Raw genomic sequence first — 24,471 nt, 5'->3', positions numbered from 1 at the left:
GACTCCCATGATGCTGCCCTGGCTAAGGTCTCTTTTATCAACTCCAGTTCCTTGGGAATTCCCTGGACAACATAAAAAGGTGGATTATACCTACCCGATAATCGGGTTTTCAGGTGTCTCCACAATAGCACCACGTGAGATCACCTCTTCCCGGTAGGCCAGGAACACCATAGAAAGCTTAAAAGCTCCCCCCTCTCCCACCTTCCTCAGTGACTTCTAACGAATTGCCAGGAGTAGGAGCCTTAACTAAAATTATTACCTAAACCGGTATTTTTTACATATTTTATTTTCAATGGAAATTAAATTCTATTTTTCTGGGGGGGAATGTACGGGTGCTGTCGTGGAGACTCCTGAAAACCCGATTTATCAGGTAGGTATAATCATCTTTTTCTCAGTCATCTCCATGACAGCACCACCTGAGACGTACCAACTAAAATCTTTCAGGGTGGGATTACTGCTGAGAGGGCTTGCCAAAGGCCAATTCTTCATCTAATCGCACAACCACCCTGTAATGCTTAATGAAAGTATGTGGCCTCTTCCATACTTCTGACTTACATATTTGTTCTACGGACTCTGAGCTATGTTCAGTCCAAGAAGAGGATACTGCCCTTGTAGAGTGGGCTTTAAGACCAGAGGGGACTTCTTTATCTAATGCCCTATAAGCCTCTGTAATAGCCAGGCAAATCCATCTGTCTGTGGAGCTTATTGCTGCCCTCTTACCCCCATTGGGTCTGAAGAATTGGATGAACACATTGACGTGGCATTAATGTACTGCAGGACCGCTCTCCTGACATCCAGTTAAATTCTCGTTCCCGAATGTCCCTAGGTTTATCAAAAAATGAGGGAATTACTATATCCTGAGCCCTATGAAAAGGTAACACTACTTTGGGCATACAAGCTGGGTCTCATTTCAACATTATTTTAGTATTGCTGATTTGAGGAAGAAGTGGCGGCCAGATAAAGCCTGTAGTTCGCTAACCCTCCTGGACTAAGTAATAGCCACTAAGAACAATGTTTTTATCATTAGAATTCGGATTGGGAGTGGTTTTATGGGTTCCACCGGGTATGAAGACAAAGCCCTGAGGACCCAATTTAGGTTCCAGTCAGGGAATAGATTTGTGGTTCTTGGCCTCAACCTGTCTGCTGCTGTCATGAACCTATTGACCCACCTAACTTTGAATAATTTGGTGTTGAACTGGGCACTAAGGGCCGCTATTTGGACCCTTAATGTGCTCGGGGAGAGGCCCATATCCAGGCCTTCCTGCAGAAATTCCAGAATTATGGGGATGTCTGGGGGGGAAACCTGGAATTTCTTCTCCTGACCCCATAAGATATATTGTTTCCAGACCTTCTGATATATACTGCTAGTAGTTGCTTTTCTGCTAGATAGCAAGGTCTGGGTTACCTTCTGAGAAAAACTCCTTATCAGCAGGGATTCTACAACATCCATGCTGTCAAGTGGAGCCTGGCTATGTTTGGGTGGTTTAAAGGACCCTGCGTTGGAAGATCTGGCTGAGCAGGAAGGAGGACTGGATCCTGTAGGCGTATGTTTTGCAGGAGCGGAAACCAGCTCCTCCTTGGCTAGAAGGGAGCCACTAGGATTAGTGTACATCTCTGGGAGTGGAAGTACTGGAGAACTCTTAGAGCAGGGGTCCCCAACTCCAGTCCTCAGGGACCGCCAACAGGTCATGTTTTCAGGATCTCCTCAGTGTTGCACAGGTGATGTAATTATTATCAGTCCTCAGACATTGCCGGCGGTGTTCTTACCATAGGAGATCCTGAAAACATGACCTGTTGGTGGTCCCTGAGGACTGGAGTTGGGGACCTCTGGATTAGAGAGATTGGAGGAAATGCATAAGCCAGTCCTTTGCCCCAATTCTGGGACAGGGCATCTACTGCTGTCGGCTGCTCCCCCGGCTTGAGGGAAAAAAAGTTCTTTACCTTGTAGTTTTCTCTTGCTGCGAATAGATCTATTTGTGGGACTCCTCACTTGTCTGTCAGAATCTTGAAGGCTTCCCGAGAGGGAGACCATTTTTCAGGGTCTACATGCCTTCTACTGAGAAGGTCCACCTTCTGATTCAAGGTTCCTTCTAGGTTGTCCCAGAAATTGATAAAACTCGATCTTCAGCCCAGTGGAAGATTCTCTGTGACAGATCCTGTACGGCTGGGAACTTCATTCCCGCTTGATGCCGAATGTGAGCTACTGCTGTGGTGTTGTCTGACAGGGTTCTTAAATGCTGATTGTGCACCACTTCCCCTAACTGTTGCAGGGCTTCCCAAATTGCCTGAAGTTCTTTGTAATTTGATGACTGACTTTTTATCTCTGGGGGCCATGACCCCTGCAGAAATTGGTCTCCTACATTAGCTCTCCAGCCCAAGGCACTTGCGTCCGTTGTTACGCGTATGGACAGATTCTGAATTGAATTAACTCCCTTCGACAGGTTTAAAGCTGACATCCACCAGCGCAGAGATGCTTTTACCGAATTCTCTATACGCATCCTTGTCCCTAGAGAGGACTGCCTCCTGTCCCAGGCTGAGAGAACTGTGTTCAGTAGGAATCTGGTGTGCGCCTGAGCCCAGGCTACCCGTGGAATGCAAGAAGTCAAACTCCGTAAGAAAGACATGGCCTCCCTGATTGGGCATGCTTTCTTCCTTAGAAATTTCTTGACCAGTAGCTGTATTCCCTGAATTTCAGACTGGAAGGAAGGAACATTGGCATTCTGAGTTGAGCATGATGCCCAGGAACAACTTTTCTTGGCTGGGGGTTATGTTGGATTTCTCCCAATTTATTATCGACCCCAAGAATTGGAGCAGATGAATAGTCAGCACTAGGTGCTCTACTAGAAGTTCCCTGGATTTTGCTACGAGTAAGATGTCGACTAGGTAAGGAACAATTAAGATTGAAGCTGCTAGTTCCCCTATGATTTTTGTAAAGATTCTGTGGGCTGATGAAATCCTAAAAAGAAGGCAGCTTAAAGGGGTTGTCCCGCGAAAGCAAGTGGGTCTATACACTTCTGTATGGCCATATTAATGCACTTTGTAATGTACATTGTGTATTAATTATGAGCCATACAGAAGTTATCAAAAGTTATTCACTTACCTGCTCCGTTGCTGGCGTCCTCGTCTCCATGGTTGCCATCTAATTTTCGCCGTCTAATGGCCAAATTAGACGCGCTTGCGCAGTCCGGGTCTTCTTCTCTTCTCAATGGGGCTCGGTGTAGCTCCACCCCGTCACGTGCCGATTCCAGCCAATCAGGAGGCTGGAATCGGCAATGGACCGCACAGAAGAGCTGCGGTCCACGGAGGCAGAAGATCCCGGCGGCCATCTTCAACCGGTAAGTAAGAAGTCACCGGAGCGCGGGGATTCAGGTAAGCGCTGTGCGGTGTTCTTTTTTAACCCCTGCATCGGGGTTGTCTCGCGCCGAACGGGGGGGGGGGGGGTTGAAAAAAAAAAACCCGTTTCGGCGCGGGACAACCCCTTTAACTGGAAGTGAAAGCAACCTTGATGGCTAAAAGCTCCTTGTTTCTGACATCATAGTTTTTCTCTACGGGTGATAGGGTATACGACAGAAGTACACAAGGATGTAGTTGCATCCTATCGCCAACTCGTGACAGGATAGCCCCTACTGCGGATTCGGATGCATCTACATCAACAACAAAAGGTAATTCTAGTCTTGGATCAGCACTAGAGATGAGCGAGCATACTCGTCCGAGCTTGATGCTCGTTCGAGTATTAGGGTGCTCGAGATGCTCGTTACTCGAGACGAGCACCACGCGGTACTCGTCTCGATTAATCGAGCACTGACCATTGAATTCAATGGAGGCGGCAATGCAGCTGAATGACAGCTGTGCTGAGCCAATCAGAGGCAGCACTCACTCACCCATTCATGAATGGGTGTGAGTGAGAGCTGCCTCTGATTGGTGAGGCTGTGACCAATCAGAGGCAGCTCATTCAGCAGGCGGGGATTTTAAATCCCCGGCTGCTGAATACTACTCAGAGCAGTTCAGGAGAACTGCCGGCCAGAGGGGGCTGAACTCCGTCTGTTGGGACCAGGTGAGTATACATTTTCTTTTTATTTTTACACATTTTAGGATGATTTTCAGGTAAGGGCTTATATTTTTAAGCCCTTCCCGAAAATTCATCCCGCACTCGCGGGCAGCCCATTGCTTTCAATGGAGTCGGCTGTATTGCCGGCTCCATTGAATTCAATGGGCTAACATCGTTCTTCTCTGCCACAGCTGTTACTGTGGCAGAGAACGATCGTTATGCTGACAGTGGAGGGGGGGGGGGGGGTCTCACTCTTGCCACTATTGTGGCTTAATAGTGAGACCTCAGAGCCGGAAATGCAGCCCTGCATGTTGCTCCTCGCCTGCCCTATCCATTTCTGTGTTTTTTACATGACTTTGTGATTTGCTAAGATTTTCACAAATGAAAACCTTAGCGGAGCACCAGTCATATACAAAAATGCTCGGGTCGCCCATTGACTTCAATGGGGTTCGTTACTCGAAACGAACTCTCGAGCATCACTGAAAGTTCGACTCGAGTAACGAGCACCCGAGCATTTTGGTGCTCGCTCATCTCGAATCAGCACTGGTGCCAACCTGAAAATAGACTTTAGTTTCTCTAAGGCGGTCTATGCCTCCAGGAACCAAGAAAATGCTTGTTCTTTCTTTGTGTGAGCAGTGATAGGAGAGATAACCGTCGAGAAGTCCTTAATAAATCTTCTGTAGCAATTCACAAATCCAGTAAGGCGCTGTACCTTCTTTATTTTTTTTAATGGCCCAATCAGTGATGGCCTTAATCTTGCTGCGGTCCATACTCAGGCTGTCTGGAAAGATAATATAACCCAGAAATTGCATCTGGGTTTGTTTAAATTCGCACTTCTCTAGTTTGATGTTGAGTTGATTCTTTTGGAGTAGTTCCAGGACCACCCAGATATGCCGGTGATGTTCTTGCAAATTATCAGAGAAGATAAGGATTGCATTGAGGTATGCCACCACGAATTGGTCCAACAGGTCCTGGAAGACATCGTTGATGAAGTGCTGAAAGGTAGCAGGAGCATTGCAGAGGCTGAATGGCATTAACAGATATTCGAAGTGACCATACCTTGTTCTAAATACAGTCTTCCATTCATCCTCTGGATGAATCCGTACAAGGTTATAAGCCCTTTTTAGATATAGTTTGGTGAAGATTTTAGCAGAGTGGAGTCTTTCTAGCAATTCGAGAATCAAGGGGAGGGGATAGCAATTCTTAATCATGATCTTATTTAACTCCCTGTAATCGATACATGGTCGCAGGGTTGCGTAACTCTTTTTCATGAAGAATATGGGTGCCCCAGCTGGGGATTAAGGTCAAAACAACCTCTTTTTCAAATAGCCTGCATTTTTCCTCCTCCTGGAACAATTGAACCTACCTCAAAAAATGTCAGCAGCAACCAATTTGATTGTTGTAGCCCGCTGTCTCCCGCTTGTGGGCTGAATAATAAAGTTGTTCTGTCGAACGACTATCCAGCTCCTGCGGCTTCATGAAGGTTATAGGAGAGGACAGGTCTGGCCACTTCCAACTTCAGTGGAAACTGACTGAAAAAGGCCACTGAGCCATGGCAGTCCTGGTTCCATGCTGCGAGTGTCACATTAGAACCTTGATGACATCACAAAGCAGTCTCTGATCCAACATACTCAGACAAGAGCGGCAATCAGGAACTCAATTCCACTTTTTTAAAGTTTAAAAAGGAGAATCCATCAGGTGTATTGTAACTCCATAAAAATGCGACGTTTCGATACAAGTGGTCTTTGTCAAGCATGCATACCACCTAGAACAGGAACCATATCCAGAAGCCACATGCATAAGGGCTCCCACACACTTGCATTTTTTTTAACACTGGTTTTTTTTTAACAATGGGACTTTCTAATGTTAAAAACGCATCGCACAAAAATCGCAGAGCACAAACTTGCAATGCATTTTTAACATTAGAAAGTCCCATTGACATTCACATTAATGCAGCGCATGCCCCTGCATGGTCACCGTACCACACACTACTCAATGCACGCACCCCAGAATGCAGCAGTTGTCCAGACCGTCCTCAGGGAAGGTGAGAGAGACACTACAGACAAGCATGCAAAACACCAGCTCTGAGTGGGATTAACACAGAGTAAAACAGTAAAGCACTAAAATGACCAGCATCTACTACCAAGAGATGCTGTTTTTTATATGCAACAGACCAGAGTGGATTGGCTGGAGAAACTTTACACCCAATCAGCTCAATTAACCCCTACCTGTGAAGCTGTGCTCATGAAAACCTGTAGAGCCACAGGTCCCAGACGCACAACCTAACATTACCTCCCCTTTAAAAAAGAGGACTCTGGACCCTTAAGGCATAAAAAAAATAGATAAATTATGCAACTCCTCTAAACCATGCACATGTACAGGATTTGTTTAAAAAGGCCCTGACACCAAGGCAAAGATGGCAAATAGGAAGCAGTAAAAAATTGTGCACCCTTAAACAGAACCTCTGCATTTTACACAACCGGCCTCAGTCACAGAAGTCTGCAAAAAGAGTGCACAGCCCAGAGGGGAAAAAGATGGAAATCCCTCCTGCAGACATAGCGTGCACAGGATCCATCCGTAAGGGCCTAGTGCCGACGCCAGTCAGTCAGCAGAGGGAATAAAACAGGTACATACCGCATAGAGGTCTGCAGCAAACGGTAAGGCTGGTCATTGGGATTAACACAAAGTGCGTCAACAGAGTAAAATGACCAGCATCTACTACCAAGAGGTGCTGGTATTTATATGCAGCAGACCAGAGGGGATTGGCTGGAGGAGAATACCACACCCAGCCAGCTCAGTTAATGCTCACCTGTGAAGGTGTGCTCATAGAAACCTGTAGAACCACAGGTCCCAGATGCACACGCTAACAGTCTACTTAATAAAGTGTACAATGTGTAGCACAACCTACCACAATAGAAAACTGGGCCAGAGAGTAGGATGTCCTGCTCTTTAGATGACCGTTGTCTGGTGTCCTAGATCACACTGTAGCAACCATCGCGGTATAACTCTCCCATTGAAATCAATGGGGCCTCGCAGACATGCGTCCGATCACAGTGCTGGACAGCGCTTTCCAATGCCGTGATTTTCGTGGGCTGTCTGCTCTATTTTTAGGTGTTTAGCGCACCTCATCGCCCATCACAATGGGATGCGCGAAAACATGCCTTCAGCTAAGGATAGGTCAGTTGTTTGACTGGGGTCCATCGCTCGGGAACCCGACCGATCAGCTAAGCGGTCGCATGCTGTCAGCACCGCAAATACACAGAGGTTGGAACGGAAGCAGAAGTCTCCGCGCCGCCCTCTGTGTAGTGGCCGATGCTTGTTATTGCAGACACAGCTTGCATTGATTTAAATTAGAGCCGTGCCTGCAGTTACAAGTGCCAGCCAATACACAGCGGTTGGCACAGAGACTTCTAACCTGCGTGCATTTACCGTGCGGTCAGCATGTGCCTGCTCAAATGATCAGTCGGGGTCCCAACCGATGGACCCCGGCCAATCAACTACTGATCAATAATATTCTCCCTGGAAAACCCCTTTAACTGAGTTTTAGGTATAACTATGAAGAATTCAATTGATCGTGCCAGGAGCAGCCCTCTTCTCAAGGTCGCCAACAAGATGAATTTTACCCGAGACACAAGTCATCATGCATCAACTCTTACGGCCAATAACTAGTTTACTTTCACCTTAGTTGGAATGTTTTTCTGTAAATGCTATAAGTGCAGATGGACAATAAACCCAGATGACTTCATATCACATCAAACTTGTGTGCGATTTGTACGTTTCTTCGAGCTCCAACATTTAACTCTTTAAACTTGACCTGAAAACATACCAACTAGTGAATATTGCGCTAACACTGTCCATGACCTTAGGCTGTGGAGACATTGAATGATGCTACAAGACAATGACCAAAGTACACAAGTCAACTAAAGAGTGATTGAAAAAGATTTGTGGTTTGGAACGGCCAAGTCAGAGTTCTGACCTTAAGGCAGCAATCACACGGACGGTTTTCTCGCAATGCAACAGTGCTACAAATCGCATGTATGTAGAGTCCATGCTTTTCCTATGGGTTCTTCCTCGCGAGCTATGTTTTGTAGCCTGCGACATTGTGAGACTAAAAAATCGCGGCATGCTCTATACAGCTGCGATTTGCGTTTTTTTTCTAGCCCTTGTTTCTCTATGGAGCCTTCCTTTTTGTTGCATCACATTGTTATGGTAATAAATCATATTTCAGAAGATTTCACTGGTCTGCTCCAGATTGGTTATAAGAAGCTTCATGCATGAATAGATGTATTTGAACTGACTGGTGTTATCCGTCAGCCCCCAATACTGTTCTCCTTTATTCAAAGGAAATACAATACAAATATAATTGAACATGATGCACCAATTACATGTACGCCCCTCCAACATCATAACAGCTCATGATTGGCCTAGTATGTAATGACGCTAATGATTAACATATGCTTACGTCCCAGGTGAATGTCGCTATGTGAACACGTAATTCCTATATACCCAACCAGCAGAGACTTTATTAATACTCCAATCTGAACCAAAGGACTGCAGTAAATAGATAAGACGTTCCTCCCCTTGATAGCTAGCACTGGGAATCATATGTAGGAGTTTAGCTTCAACATTGTACTTGTACATACCAGGGTATAATACTGAGCTTGTTAACCATTTCACTGCTAGCTTTTTCCTATGAAGGTGAATATGTGACTATATATATATATATGTTTGCCTAGGCTGATTTAAGAAACACATTTATATTATTACTACACCAGCATCCTTGGTGCAATGCCATTTTACAGTAGGAAATCCTATTGTAAAAGCCCTAGCTGCAGTAAAAAAAGCAAAAAAACAATAATACAGATCCAAAAATCTTTGGAATTGTCACCCGCAGGCATCCTGTTGTGCTTAAACTGACCGAACTGACGAAGGGGCTCGTCCCGAAACGCGTTCTCACATGCTGGTTCCTTATGTTAAATAAAAAAGAAGTGCTTTCAGCATCGCATCTTGGACCTTAACTTTCAACTAGCTCAGAGTGTTGCGCTCGTCTTCATTCTTCTGACAATCAGTGTCAGTGCTTGGCTGTGATTGGTTCACTGAGTGCAGGCTCTGATTGGCTGAGTCCCTGATGCTCGTGAACAAATCATAGCCAGCCCGTCTTGGAGGCGGGGATTTTGATCCTCCAATCCAGGAAGGATTGTCAGAAGACTGAAGACGAGTGACGGACGTGAAGAAGAGACGCGCGCCGGAGCCAGACAGCGCTTCTTAGGTGATATATTATTTATTTTTATAGTTTTTTTTTTACTGCAGCTAGGGCTTATTTTCGGGGTATAGCTGATATTTTAAGCCCCCACCCGCCCTGTACGAAACTCTTCGCAGGTGGTGCTATAAAATTGTGCGGCAAGAGTGCGACTTTGCCACAAAATCGCGGTATCGCTGTGAGAAAATGCAGCGATATGGCACGGACCTCCGATACGATTATTTCCTCGCATCGCCTGTGTGGATGTGGTCTAAAGAGGTAATTCAGGAAGTAGTCGGGATGCACCTGGGCTGGAATGGAAGCGCTGCTCCGATACCTGTGTAGAGGTTGGTGCTTGTAATCAATGGGCCCCCAGTCTGCAATACAGGTGCGGCCCCCATTGATTTCAATTGGAGAGCCCTTGCAATCGCTGGCCGCTACACAGGGGTCGGAGCAGTGCTTCCACTACCACCCCGGGGGATCCCGCCGGATGAGCTCCTTTAGGGGAGTCCTTACACCGGTGATTCACATTGCGAGACGCACAGAAGTCGCTCATCTCCAGGAGTGATTCTTCGCCGGCAGCGATAGAGACCCACAGACCGCCGCATGTGTTATTGGGGACTCTGGTCAGGAGCCGCCATTATTCCCGATGGGTGCATCAAACACCGGCATTGGATTTGTAAACCAGGTGACTTGCAGGAAGCGTCATGCATTTTTCCTAAGGCCGCCTGCAGACGAGCGGGTCGGATCCGGCAGCGAGAATTCTCGCCGCGGGACCCGACCCGAGCGCCTGCAGGGACGAGCGCGTACTCACCCGCGCCTGGCGGCCCCGGCTCTTTCATGTGCCGGCTGCGGCGCAGCCGCCGCATGCGCAGACCGTAGCCGGCGGCCTGGTGAGTGCGAGCCCCACACAAAAATAGGACATGCCGCGGTTTGTTTGCCGCGTGAGATTTCGCGCGGCCAAACCGCGGCCGTCTGCATAGGAGTGCGTATTGTAATGCACTCCTATGCAGACTTTCAGTGGTGGGATTTCCGCCCGTGTGCAGGCGGCCTTAATAAGATTTTTCTTCACACACGTGAAAAACGTATATTTCTCGTAAAACTGCAGAAAACAGATTGCAGGCGAGCGAGTGGAATATCCATCCGGTTTTCTGCCCGATCTCACACTCTAACCACATACACATGCTGCAACAGGACGTGCAAGGCATTCCAGAAATAGTGATGAACTGAAACCTAGGGGGCAGCACTGCTGCTCAGTGTCAGCTATGACTGAGCCTACTAGAGCGGAGCATGTATGGAAGAACCTCGGAGACGCCACTCCAATCTACTCAGAACTATCCCTCTCGCTGTCACCGGAAGTGCAATGCTGTGAACCGGAAGTAAAGCGCCGGCGTGCAGAGTCGAACCGGAAGTGTACTCGTGTGAACCGGAAGTACAGGTGACGTTGTCCGGCGGCCTCTCTAGCGTCGTACCGGAAGTGTACGTTTGAACTAGGCGCAGAGCGCCGACGGGCTCCCCGGCCTGGACGCGGCCCGCTCCTCGGCACCTCACAGACGGCTTCCTCAGCTTGACATTCCCTCAGTTCTCTCTTCTGTGCAGGGTCAGGCAGCCATTGAGGCAGGACCCGGATTCCGCTGTCTTCATGTCGCAGGGCTCTCGGTCTTCGTCACGAAGGCGTCGTTTTGATAAGAGACGTGGAAGACAAAGCTCTGATAGCTGTGACTCCGATGACGAGTCCCGCAGCCCGACGTGCTCCAACAGTAAAGAGAGAAGCCCACATGGAGGCAGCAGTCCGAATGGTGGGAAAGAGAGACCCGGAGCCTCCGCGAGTGATGAGGAGGGGGATGGGAGACACCTGGCCAAAAGGATGGAGACCAATGAGGGAAGGAGTCGTAGCCGCGAGAGCTCTGGGGAGAAGAAGCCGCGGGCCCGGTCTAGTAGTGGGGAGAGGTCCAGCCTAACTAAGCTGCAGGCCCATTCTAGCACTAGAAGTGCCCGCTCTACTAGTAAGGAAAGCCCAGAGAGAAAGTGGAACCGTGCCCATTCTGACAGTCAAAGCCCGGGGAGAAGGTGGAAGCGTGCCCGTTCTGACAGCCAAAGTCCGTCAAGAGGGTGGAACCGTGCCCGCTCTACTAGTAAGGAAAGCCCGGGGAGAAAGTGGAACCGTGCTCGTTCTGACAGTCAAAGCCCGGCAAGGGGGTGGAACCGTGCCCACTCTGCTAGTAAGGAAAGCCCAGGGAGAAGGTGGAACCGTGCCCGTTCTACTAGTAAAGAAAGCCCCGGGAGAAGGTGGAACCGTGCCCGTTCTACTAGTAAAGAAAGCCCTGGGAGAAGTTGGAACCGTGCCCGTTCAACTAGTAAGGAAAGCCCAGGGCAAAGGAGGAACTGTTCACGCTCTACTAGTAAGGAGAGCCCTGGGCAAAGTAAGAACCGTGCGCGCTCTACTAGTAAGGAAAGCCCTGGGAGAAGGAAGAACCGTGCGCGCTCTACTAGTAAGGAAAGCCCTGGGAGAAGGCGGAACCGGAACCGCTCTACTAGTAAGGAAAGCCCTGGGAGAAGGCGGAACCGTGCACGCTCTACTAGTAAGGAAAGCCCTGGAAGAAGGCGGAACCGTGCGCGCTCTACTAGTAAGGAAAGCCCTGGGAGAAGGCGGAACCGGAACCGCTCTACTAGTAAGGAAAGCCCTGGGAGAAGGCGGAACCGTGCGCGCTCTACTAGTAAGGAAAGCCCCAGGAGAAGGCGGAACCGGAACCGCTCTACTAGTAAGGAAAGCCCTGGGAGAAGGCGGAACCGTGCGCGCTCTACTAGTAAGGAAAGCCCTGGGAGAAGGCGGAACCGGAACCGCTCTACTAGTAAGGAAAGCCCCAGGAGAAGGCGGAACCGGAACCGCTCTACTAGTAAGGAAAACCCCGGGAGAAGGCGGAACCGTGCGCGCTCTACTAGTAAGGAGAGCCCAGGCAGACGGAGGAACCGTGCCCATTCTGAAAGTCAAAGTCCAGGGAGAAGGAGATCCAGCAGTGAGGAGAGCTTTGGGAAAAGGAGACATCGTGCATGTTCGAATAGCGAGGAAATCTCCAGGCAAAGAAAACCCCATGGTTCTTCCAGCAATCAGAAAGGCTCTGAGAATAGGAGGCATCGTGGCCGTTCTAGAAGTGAGGAAAAACAGGAGAAAAAGAAATCCCGAGAACGTTCCAGTTATCAGAAGAACGCGGGAAGAATAAACAACAGCCTTAGGAAATCCAGGTAAGGAGTAGGAAAAGCTGGAACAACCTAAGGCCGCGTCCATTACTGCTCAGTATGGTTCCAACTGTGGCAACAGGACACATATATGCATGAGGCCTCTACCTCCACAATGCGTCTGATGTGAACGTAGACTTCTGTATTATTGTTACTTGGCATGTAGTTGAAAATGTGTCCATAATAGGATTTCCCTACAAAAACAGCCATTGATGGGCGTCTATCTCACCAAAATAGTGTGGGAGACATCTGCCAACATTCTTACCCCCTTGGTGTAAGGCATAGTATGTTCTGGCAGCACATGGTGAGTAGACCATGCTTCATGTCTATGGATGGGCCCTATTGGGATGAGTGCTGCTGGTTTATGGGAAGGCTATTGCCCTGCACTGTTGATAATATTCTCTGCCCACGGGGTCCATTGCTTTTTTCCTGGTTTCTCACATCTAGCCGATGCCCACGCACTATTCATGCTGGAGTGGCACAGGAGCATGGAGGAGCGAGAAGTCCGGGAACTTTTGCATCCCAGGAATCGCCTGAATTTCCTCTGAGGGTAAACGGATTCAGGTAATGGCACCAGAACATCAGCACCCACGTCTTCTCATTGGAGGTTCATAGATTCGTCATCCAATGTTCCAGACAGGATTCATAGGGACATTTCATCCCAGTTGGGCCTTTCTCAGTAGAGCCATCTGTAGGGAAATGACCAGGGCGCGGTGTGAAATGGCAAGAACCTGCTATGACGTGCAGCACCGTAATATAGGAAGGTTCCCCATTTCACGCTGCACCCTCATTTCAATATGGACGACTATGCTGAGCGACAACGAAGGGTCGATATTATGACTGGACTGTTTGATGACATATTAAATATACGAACCTATAGGCAGACGTTTGGTCTGAAGTTCTGTTGTTACACTGGAATGGTGAATCCTGTTCTTGCACCACAGTTCTCCAAGATGTGTCGTACGACCAACCGAATTGAGTAAGAGCATCATGGAGGACATACAGCAGTACTGAGCAGTGTAGATGGGATTTCAGTAACTGTGACACAATGAAAACTTATGCAGAAGTGTGACTCTCTGCCTCAGTCTCCCTCTTTTCTGTTCACTTCTATGGGCAGCACGAGACAACAACCCACTCCCTGTAATCCGTCTCTGTTTTTTGACAACAGGCAGTGGACAGTAAATTAAAAGCAAGGGAGACCCCTTGTTGGCAGCACTTTAGGGAGATTTTTTTAGCACAAAAACATAATTTCAGGTAAATAACCTTATTTGTACTTTTGCTAGTTATCGCATAAACACAAGTTTGTTGAAAAGTTAGTAACCATGTATTTTAGAGAATAGTGAGCCATTCCATTAGATATGGGAATCCATTCCAACATGAAGTAAGTGGGGGACGTGCAGTCCCTATCTGATCCCTGCTGGCAGAATACTAGCCCTATTTACAGCAGCCTGCTCTCCATCCATGCTGTTGCCCCACGTTTAAAGCTTTTATCACATGTATGATGTGGCTTTTGCTTGTTATCAAAGCCAGGGCGCCTTCGGGTGAAGCCGGCGTCCTATATTTAAAGGGCTCCATCGTTTCTGCGCAGGCTCGGTTTTTTAGGTTGACCAGCAGAGAAGGGGTGGATTCTGAATGGCTATCTTGTACAATAGCAAGAATCTCGGCTGATATGTAGAAGAGATTCTGACTGTTAAAGCCACCTTCCAGTTTTGGGACACAATTCTGTCCCAGGACGGAGGGGTATATTACCTGCAGCTGTTCTGCTCTGGCTTCTCTGCGATCCCCTACTGCTGTGTAAGATGGCCAGCGTAATCTTCAGACTACTTAATCCCCACAATAGCGTTAAGACTACTTACGCATTTTAACTGCTCTCTGATTGGCCAGAGCTACTCATGTGACCAGCACTGGCCTATGATAGAGCAGTGGGCAGTATGTAGTTTGAAAATTACTGCAGCCATTATGAAAACAGCCTGAATTTGGAAGGGCAGCGGAAAAGAACCACTGCAGATAATATATCCCTAACCCCGCCGGTCCCAGGACAGAACTTTGTCCTGAAACCAGAGGATCACTTGGAGTAATTGACCACAGGCAGACCATTGTGATGGCCGATAAAGGTTTGTGTTTGTGTTTGGTTATGCCACAGTATATAGTCTTAGAATTCCCCAAGATATTTACTGTTTCCCTTAAAGGGGTTGTCCCGCGCCGAAACGGGTTTTTTTTTTTTTCAATAGCCCCCCCGTTCGGCGCGAGACAAACCCGATGCAGGGATAAAAAAAAACAAACAGATAGTACTTACCCGAATCCCCGCAGTCCGGTGTCTTCATACTTACCTTGTGAAGATGGCCGCCGGGATCTTCACCCTCGGTGGACCGCAGGGCTTCTGTGCGGTCCATTGCCGATTCCAGCCTCCTGATTGGCTGGAATCGGCACACGTGACGGGGCGGAGCTACGAGGAGCCGCTCTCCAGCACGAGCGGCCCCATTCAGAAGGGAGAAGACCGGACTGCGCAAGCGCGTCTAATCGGGCAATTAGACGCTGAAAATTAGACGGCACCATGGAGACGAGGGCGCTAGCAACGGAGCAGGTAAGTGAATAACTTCTGTATGGCTCATAATTAATGCACAATGTACATTACAAAGTGCATTAATATGGCCATACAGAAGTGTATAGACCCACTTTGTTTCGCGGGACAACCCCTTTAATTGGGCCTTTATAATAATGTTGAAAATTTGGGAAAAAAGTGTGATCATCGTGGTCAGAGGAGTTCCAGATAAGTGTTATTCATGTGATGTATGACTCCTCACATGTTCTTCTAGTAAGTGGACGGTCCTGCGGCTGGCCATTACAAGGACCAGTGTTTCCTATCTCCGGTCCTCACGCCCCCTACAGGTCATGTTGTCAGGATGTCCTCAGTGTTGCACAGGTGATGTAATTCTTGTCGGGGCCTCAGACATTGCCACAGGGGTTCTTACCATAGGATATCCTGAAGACATGACCTGTTAGGGTCCCTGAGGACTGGAGTTGGGAAACACTGACAGGGACAATGGTCTTCACAGTGTATGAGACATCTATGATGCTGTGGGATATTACCTTGTATGTACACTGGAGCACAATAAAACATTTCTTTATCTGCTTCTTATCTGCCTCAATTTCAGATCTGTTTCTAGTGAACGGAGGAGAACAAGAAGAAGCAGCAGAGATGAAGAGAAGACGCACAAGTCTTCATCAGGAGATGAAAGCAGCAAAGCACGAAAACCACGGCAAAGTTCAAGGTGCTCGGAGTCTTCTGTCTCCTCCTCATCTCCTACCAGATCACAGAGCCCAAGTGATTTATCCAACTCCGACCTGACTCTACAGGAACATCTTAATGTAAAGGAGGAGAAAAAGAAAAAAGGGGAGATGATGAAAGCAATGGAGACCCCAGAGGAAAAGAGAGCCAGGCGCTTGGCTAAGAAAGAGGCCAAAGAACGCAAGAAGCGAGAGAAGATGGGTTGGGGAGAGGAGTATATGGGATACACCAATACAGACAACCCATTCGGAGATAATAACCTACTGGGCACTTTCATCTGGAGCAAGGTAAGTTATCTCAAGTATTGTTGTACTTGCTGCAGAATCTACAGGGAATGCCGGGCTTGTCCAGATCACGTTCTGCTCTCCATCACCTCTGGAAGATGCAAGTAATTTATACAGTTAGTCCCCGACTTGCGAACAGGTTCCGTTCCAGGAACCTGTTCGCAAGTCGAACAAATGCTTGTATGGAGCGGGATCGCGGGTGGATCCCGCTCCATACAACGTCGGGTGCCGGCTGTTTCTTACAGCGCGCACCCGGCGGCAGCAGTTCCGACGAGCCCTGCCGCTCGTCGGAACTGTTAACACTTTAAATACCGCTCTGACAGCGGTATTTAAAGTGTTAACAGTTCTGACGAGCGGCGCGGCTCGTCGGAACTGCTGCCCGCTGTAAGAAACAGCCTGCACCCGACGTTCAGGGGGCCCGTACAGCGTCCCACGATGAGATCGCGGGACGCTGTGTGGTTGCTAGGCAGCCGGGGACCTCCTGAAAGGCCCCAGGGCTGTCTATGCAGAGTGCCCATCAAGCGCACGGCTTGATAGGCGCTCTGCATAGACAGCCCTAGGGCCTTTCAGGAGGTCCCCAGCTGCCTAGCAGCCGCGATCTGACCGGACAGGCTTCTATCAGGCTTGATAGAATACTGTCCGATCCCTGCACAGTATGATGTAATGCCATAGCATCATACTGTGCAGGACAGATAGTTCGTATCTAGCGAAATTCGTAACTCAAATGTTCGCAAGTCGGGGACTATCTGTGTAGTCTTATTTACACATCTGGTTGTGCTTTTATAGGCATTGGAGAAGAAAGGAATTGGGCATCTTAATGAAAAAGATTTGAAAGAGAGGAACAAACACATCCAAGAAGGTAATCGCTTAGAGCTGCAAAAGGTGAGGGGATTTTATATCTGCATTTGTTAACAAATTGTTATTTTAAGGGCCATTCAATACGTTTTACTTTGCCAACCTCGGGGTGAGAAATGTCTTTGTACCATATGGTGGAAGGCTGATGAAAACGGTTCCTGTAGCAGGCAGGGTTTGTGTCTCTGGAACATATCTGTGTGTCTGAACGCTGCCGTCCTCTGTATTGGCTATGCTGCAGTAATATTACATATGAAGGTGAATATTAACATTCACTTCTGTGGGAGTTACGGAAGTAGCACGGCGAGCTCAGATATTTCCACAGTTATGGCCCTCATCTGTATGCAGTCACCAGAGGGTATTCCCATCTCAGCTGTGATTGACTGAAATGGGAATACTTTTAAAATATAATTTTGAGCAAAAATTGAGCTTTTGGCCCGAGTTATGGAGCTATTCAAGCCAGCTGTGTAACTTTGACTGAATGGCACCATTCCAGAGGTCCCCATATCACGTCCGCACAGCTGAAGCTCAAGGACATGTTCACACCTAGCGGATCTGTTGTGGATTTTCCACAGCAGCAAATCCTCAGCGGAATATCTGCACGGATGGTGAGGATTTGGATGCTGATTTCAACCCTCTCATTTGAAGAGGATGAATCGGCACTGAAAATACGCAGCATATATTGACCTGCTGTGGATTTAAAATCTGCACACATGTCAATTCTGCTGCAGATTTTGTGAGGAACTTTTCTACAGCATGTGGATGAGATTTTTTTTTAGATCTCGTCCGCATACCGTTTACTGCAAATGCTGCAGATTTTCCATACTGCAATACTGCGCGGAACCTTCGCAGCATTTCTGCCCTGTGTGGACGTACCTTAAAGGGGTTTTCCGGGATCAGTATTTTCCTCATAATAAGTCCCCCATGCTGTCCACATTATTTTTTTAAATACTTACCCCATTCACAAATGCTCCTTCTTATTGCTGTGGCAGTACATCATGTGACCTGTGAGGTCACTGCCAGCTCTTGGTCATATGACAAGAATCAGCCAGCTGGCGGGGGGCACCTCATCTCTAGCTGGCTGATTCTTCCACTTCCTGTGAGATTACGCACATTCACAGGCAGTCTCCTTTCTGCCGGCGAATGTACGCTACGTCACTACATGACAGTCTAGCAGGGAGTGCCGATCCACTTCAGAGACTCTGCATGCGCGTGGTCTCTGCAATAGATCAGCATTCCTTCCTACCCAGTGAACACTACGTCACACTGCATGACCTTCACTGACCCGTCCGGAAGGAGAATGCAAGCTTCATAACAAGGAGAATCCAGCCAGCTTGCGGTTAGCTGACACGGGGGTCTAGTTAAGATCAGTGAGGAGAAGATGTGCTAAGGAGTCTGCCTGTGGAGGAATAGGTAAGTATAGCCTTTTTTTTTCTTTTTTAATAACAAAACCCCTTTAAGGTAGCCATGACAACATTTTAGCCCCAGGTATTTGGCACAGCAAATACTACAAGGGCATCACATAATAACAATATAATGGAGCTGTCATGTCATATGTGAGATACTCCCATTGCTTGATGCTTGTGGCTTACGTCTTGTCGTGGTCGGCGCACGTTTCATCCAAGACGAGGATATTCTAGTATCTTTGGGATCTCACCATTTGGGGAAGTAACTCGCGGCAGGAGCATGCCACCTCCTTTAGATCGGTCTCTTCTAGGAAATTGTTGTGTTTCCCAGGCAATAACAATGGGGAAGCACCTTGTCTTTTGAATCGTGCCAGAATGGAGAGCTGATCTGGCCGACCCGCTGCGGCCATTCAGTTGAATGGCTTTGATGCAATGCTGCTGCAGGGAAACGCATGCCTAGAAGCGGCTTACGCTGGTGGTTACAGCTGATTGCTAGGGGGAGAGATAAGGCTGACATATGAGACAAGGCTTTTAATATGTGCGATGTGCCATGAAGTTCTCTCCTCATAAAATCAAAGGTAATAAAAAGTAATAAGTAGACAAAATGCAGAACACCATAATAAAGGGACATTAACCCTCTCCCAAGTAGCCAGTTTAGGCAGCAGCCTTTTAGTTTCGTTTGTCCCCGCCTTCCAAGAGTCATGACGTTGAGTTTTCAGTCAGTAGTCATGTGAAGGCCTGCTTCTTGGGGGATTTGTATTGTTTTTTAAGAGGACCTGTCATGTCCGTTGGGCTGGCTGCATAGCTTTGCATGACAATTGCTCTGCACCCCGCTACCAGGTGACAACCTCTGTCTTACCACTTAGATGCCATGGTCATAACTAGAGATGAGCGAACGTACTCGGATAAGCACTACTCGTCCGAGTAATGTGCCTTATCCGAGTACCGCTGTACTCGTGCTGAAAGATTCGGGACGCGCTGCGGAGCGGGGAGCTGCAGGGGAGAGCGGGGAGGAACGGAGGGGAGATCTTTCTCTCCTTCTCTCCCGCCCGCTCTGCCCCACTCCCCGCTGCGACTCACCTGTCAGCAGCGGAGCGTCCCGAATCTTTCAGCACGAGTACAGCGGTACTCGGATAAGGCACATTACTCGGACGAGTAGTGCTTATCCGAGTACGTTCGCTCATCTCTAGTCATAACTGAGTTATATTCAAGCCCATTGCAAGGGGGTGTCAGTTGTATGACACAGCTCGCACCCCCCTATATACTCCCTGTGACTGTCACAAAGGAGGTCCGCACGCTTTCTATACACCTATTGAGTGGGCAGTCATGCGGCGAATGGTGACCTTGTTAGGATTGAGCATTTGCAAAAAAAACAGCGAATCGGGAAAGCTGGCAGGTTTTACACAGAGTTACACTTTAAGAAATAGGTTTTAAGTAAGACTTGCCACTTTAGAAGTCAGGATTGCCTACTTATCTGGGTCCATTTTGGGCTATTTAGCTATAAAAATGATCTATTTTATAAAGGTTAAGCAACTTCGTTTGGAAAGGGAGAGAGAAAAAGCCATGCGAGAGCAGGAACTGGAGATGCTGCAACGAGAAAAGGAGGCAGAACACTTTAAGACCTGGGAGGAACAAGAAGACAACTTTCATCTTCATCAGGCCAAACTGCGGTGGGTGCAAAGTCCTTAGCAACAATCTATATCTGTCATGATCAGTACTGTGACAACCACTGCTGAAGGACCATACAATCGCCTTGACATGTGTACAGCATAAGGCCGGACTCATACGAGTGTAAGGCTACTGCATATTGCGTGTATGCTCGTCTAATACATGGTAATTCATAGGCAATCATATATATTGTCTTAAGCCGGTCTCACACGGCAAGATTTCTATATCGGAATCCGCAATTGTCACCCGCGCAGACGATCCGCGGTATTCCGCACACATTTAAAGAACATTCGCACATCCGCTCAGATAAGTGGACTGATTGTGATTTTCGTGAGCGGATTTTAAATCGCAGCATGTTTTATTCTTATGCAGAATTCGCACGGACTGCTTACACTGAAGTCAATGGAAGCCATCCGACCCACGGCCTATCCGCAATTGACATGACGGATAGGCTGCGAGTAACCGCGTCATCGCCTAGAGACGGCGTGGGAATTAAAAATATAAAAAAATTAAAATTCTGTATTATGCATGATCGACGGCAAGCGTCTGTGGTCATCTGCAATGCAGAAAAATGGAAGTAGGCAGAGTCGCATGCGGAATCCAATCCGTCCGCTCACATTAGGAATTGCGTAATACGTGAGTGCAAAGAAAAAGGTGACGGGACGGCGCCGGAAATATAAACACGAAAAAAACTGTGGACTGCGCATGATAGCGTGCGTGAGATATCTATCTTGCTCAGTATAATTTTGCGGCGATGAGACGGGTTACCAGCGGCTCCACAGGGGTAAGATACTATGTAACATGCGCAGCATTTTACGCTTCTGGCTGTCGAGTCGAGACTAATGCAGGAACCTCTTGAAACTCATGACATACTAGTACGTCAAATGTCAGGAAGGGGTTAAAAACGTACCTTTTTAAAAATACATTACTTTCAAAAAAGCATAGACATGAGAATTTAATTTCCTAACATATTAGTATATATAGTAGTAGATGCGCTACATTAGTTTTAAAATGGGGGGAAAAACTAAATAGTTTTCAGCGCCTTAAAGGGGTTGTCTCGCGGCAGCAAGTGGGGTTATACACTTCTGTATGGCCATATTAATGCACTTTGTAATATACATCGTGCATTAATTATGAGCCATACAGAAGTTATTCACTTACCTTCCCTGCGCTGGCGTCCCCGTCTCCATGGCTCCGTCTAACTTCAGTGTCTAATCGCCCGATTAGACACGCTTGCGCAGAAGGGTCTTCCGCCTTCGGGTCTGTCCGGCAGCAGCGGCGTTCTGGCTCCGCCCCCTTCTACGCGTCATCGCGTAGCTCCGCCTCGTCACGTGTGCCGATTCCAGCCTCCCATTTCCATTCAGACCAGAAGGCTGGAAATAAGGCGCAACGCTTAAGTAGTTCTGCACAAATGTTTGTAATTACAATTTTTCAGTTTATTTGGTAGAAACATCTTAAAAATGCATTTCTAAGCAATGCCTCTTCAGTATTGCTGGAGACACGCTGGTAAATGGCAGGACGGGCGGGGACTGTGAATTGGTTAAGAATAGCGATTTATGGGATTTTTTTTCTTCTGTCAAAAAACAGATCCAAAATCCGCATTAGAGACGGCCGCGCAAAACCCATCGATCTGTTGGCCAAGTACATCAGTGCTGAAGACGATGATTTGGCTGTTGAGATGCACGAGCCTTACACTTTCCTGACTGGACTCACTGTCTCTGATCTGGAAGATTTGCTGGAAGACATCCAGGTGATTTGTGTTTTATCTCCGTACTGGCCCATTCAGACGGGCTTATTTTCAGGCCGCGAGTTTTCACAGATGAGAGTAGGGCATGCAGTCAATGGGGATGCGTGATCAGCTAGCACATGGCATGCAGTCAATGGGGATGCGTGATCAGCCAGCACATGGCATGCAGTCAATGGGGATGCGTGATTATCAGCCAGCACATGGCATGCAGTCAATGGGGATGCGTGATTATCAGCCAGCACATGGCATGCAGTCAATGGGGATGCGTGATCAGCCAGCACATGGCATGCAGTCAATGGGGATGCGTGATCAGCCAGCACATGGCATGCAGTCAATGGGGATGCGTGATCAGCCAGCACATGGCATGCAGTCAATGGGGATGCGTGATCAGCCAGCACATGGCATGCAGTCAATGGGGATGCGTGATTATCAGCCAGCACATGGCATGCAGTCAATGGGGATGCGTGATTATCAGCCAGCACATGGCATGCAGTCAATGGGGATGCGTGATCAGCTAGCACATGGCATGCAGTCAATGGGGATGCGTGATTATCAGCCAGCACATGGCATGCAGTCAATGGGGATGCGTGATTATCAGCCAGCACATGGCATGCAGTCAATGGGGATGCGTGATTATCAGCCAGCACATGGCATGCAGTCAATGGGGATGCGTGATTATCAGCCAGCACATGGCATGCAGTCAATGGGGATGTGTGATCAGCCAGCACATGGCATGCAGTCAATGGGGATGCGTGATCAGCTAGCACATGGCATGCAGTCAATGGGGATGCGTGATCAGCTAGCACATGGCATGCAGTCAATGGGGATGCGTGATTATCAGCCAGCACATGGCATGCAGTCAATGGGGATGCGTGATTATCAGCCAGCACATGGCATGCAGTCAATGGGGATGCGTGATTATCAGCCAGCACATGGCATGCAGTCAATGGGGATGCGTGATCAGCTAGCACATGGCATGCAGTCAATGGGGATGCGTGATTATCAGCCAGCACATGGCATGCAGTCAATGGGGATGCGTGATCAGCCAGCTCATGGCATGCAGTCAATGGGGATGCGTGATTATCAGCCAGCACATGGCATGCAGTCAATGGGGATGCGTGATCAGCCAGCACATGGCATGCAGTCAATGGGGATGCGTGATCAGCTAGCACATGGCATGCAGTCAATGGGGATGCGTGATCAGCCAGCACATGGCATGCAGTCAATGGGGATGCGTGATCAGCTAGCACATGGCATGCAGTCAATGGGGATGCGTGATCAGCCAGCACATGGCATGCAGTCAATGGGGATGCGTGATCAGCCAGCACATGACATGCAGTCAATGGGGATTCGTGATCAGCCAGCACATGGCATGCAGTCAATGGGGATGCGTGATCAGCCAGCACATGGCATGCAGTCAATGGGGATGCGTGATCAGCCAGCACATGGCATGCAGTCAATGGGGATGCGTGATCAGCCAGCACATGGCATGCAGTCAATGGGGATGCGTGATCAGCTAGCACATGGCATGCAGTCAATGGGGATGCGTGATCAGCCAGCACATGGCATGCAGTCAATGGGGATGCGTGATCAGCTAGCACATGGCATGCAGTCAATGGGGATGCGTGATCAGCCAGCACATGGCATGCAGTCAATGGGGATGCGTGATCAGCCAGCACATGGCATGCAGTCAATGGGGATGCGTGATCAGCCAGCACATGGCATGCAGTCAATGGGGATGCGTGATCAGCCAGCACATGGCATGCAGTCAATGGGGATGCGTGATCAGCTAGCACATGGCATGCAGTCAATGGGGATGTGTGATCAGCCAGCACATGGCATGCAGTCAATGGGGATGCGTGATCAGCCAGCACATGGCATGCAGTCAATGGGGATGCGTGATCAGCCAGCACATGGCATGCAGTCAATGGGGATGCGTGATCAGCTAGCACATGGCATGCAGTCAATGGGGATGCGTGATTATCAGCCAGCACATGGCATGCAGTCAATGGGGATGCGTGATTATCAGCCAGCACATGGCATGCAGTCAATGGGGATGCGTGATTATCAGCCAGCACATGGCATGCAGTCAATGGGGATGCGTGATTATCAGCCAGCACATGGCATGCAGTCAATGGGGATGCGTGATTATCAGCCAGCACATGGCATGCAGTCAATGGGGATGCGTGATTATCAGCCAGCACATGGCATGCAGTCAATGGGGATGCGTGATTATCAGCCAGCACATGGCATGCAGTCAATGGGGATGCGTGATTATCAGCCAGCACATGACATGCAGTCAATGGGGATGCGTGATCAGCCAGCACATGACATGCAGTCAATGGGGATGCGTGATTATCAGCCAGCACATGACATGCAGTCAATGGGGATGCGTGATCAGCCAGCACATGACATGCAGTCAATGGGGATGCGTGATCAGCCAGCACATGGCATGCAGTCAATGGGGATGCGTGATTATCAGCCAGCACATGGCATGCAGTCAATGGGGATGCGTGATCAGCCAGCACATGGCATGCAGTCAATGGGGATGCGTGATCAGCTAGCACATGGCATGCAGTCAATGGGGATGCGTGATCAGCCAGCACATGGCATGCAGTCAATAGGGATGCGTGATTATCAGCCAGCACATGGCATGCAGTCAATGGGGATGCGTGATCAGCCAGCACATGGCATGCAGTCA

The 24,471-nt window shown here is 48.5% G+C and overlaps 1 protein-coding gene across 3 annotated transcripts in view; it reads left to right on the top strand.

Annotated features, from left to right (window-relative positions):
* The first annotated feature begins 10,737 nt into the window (after positions 1 to 10,737).
* The window catches only part of CACTIN (cactin, spliceosome C complex subunit), a 28,380-nt gene continuing 14,646 nt past the window's right edge, over positions 10,738 to 24,471 (top strand). Inside the window, exons 1-6 of one of the 3 annotated variants that reach the window (XM_066574413.1) lie at positions 10,738 to 11,315; positions 11,358 to 12,530; positions 15,680 to 16,100; positions 16,884 to 16,979; positions 19,880 to 20,025; positions 21,611 to 21,773. In XM_066574413.1, coding sequence (XP_066430510.1) covers positions 10,930 to 11,315; positions 11,358 to 12,530; positions 15,680 to 16,100; positions 16,884 to 16,979; positions 19,880 to 20,025; positions 21,611 to 21,773 — 2,385 coding nt within the window. In that variant the 5' untranslated portion in view covers positions 10,738 to 10,929. Of the gene's footprint in view, positions 12,531 to 15,679; positions 16,101 to 16,883; positions 16,980 to 19,879; positions 20,026 to 21,610; positions 21,774 to 24,471 lie in introns of all 3 variants that reach the window. The other 2 variants (XM_066574414.1, XM_066574412.1) reach the window with 2 other exon arrangements.

The sequence above is a fragment of the Eleutherodactylus coqui genome, chromosome 7, assembly GCF_035609145.1.
Source record: "Eleutherodactylus coqui strain aEleCoq1 chromosome 7, aEleCoq1.hap1, whole genome shotgun sequence".
NCBI classification, from domain to species: domain Eukaryota; kingdom Metazoa; phylum Chordata; class Amphibia; order Anura; family Eleutherodactylidae; genus Eleutherodactylus; species Eleutherodactylus coqui.
Note: the sequence above shows the minus strand (reverse complement) of the source record. Positions and strands in the feature narration are given on the sequence as shown.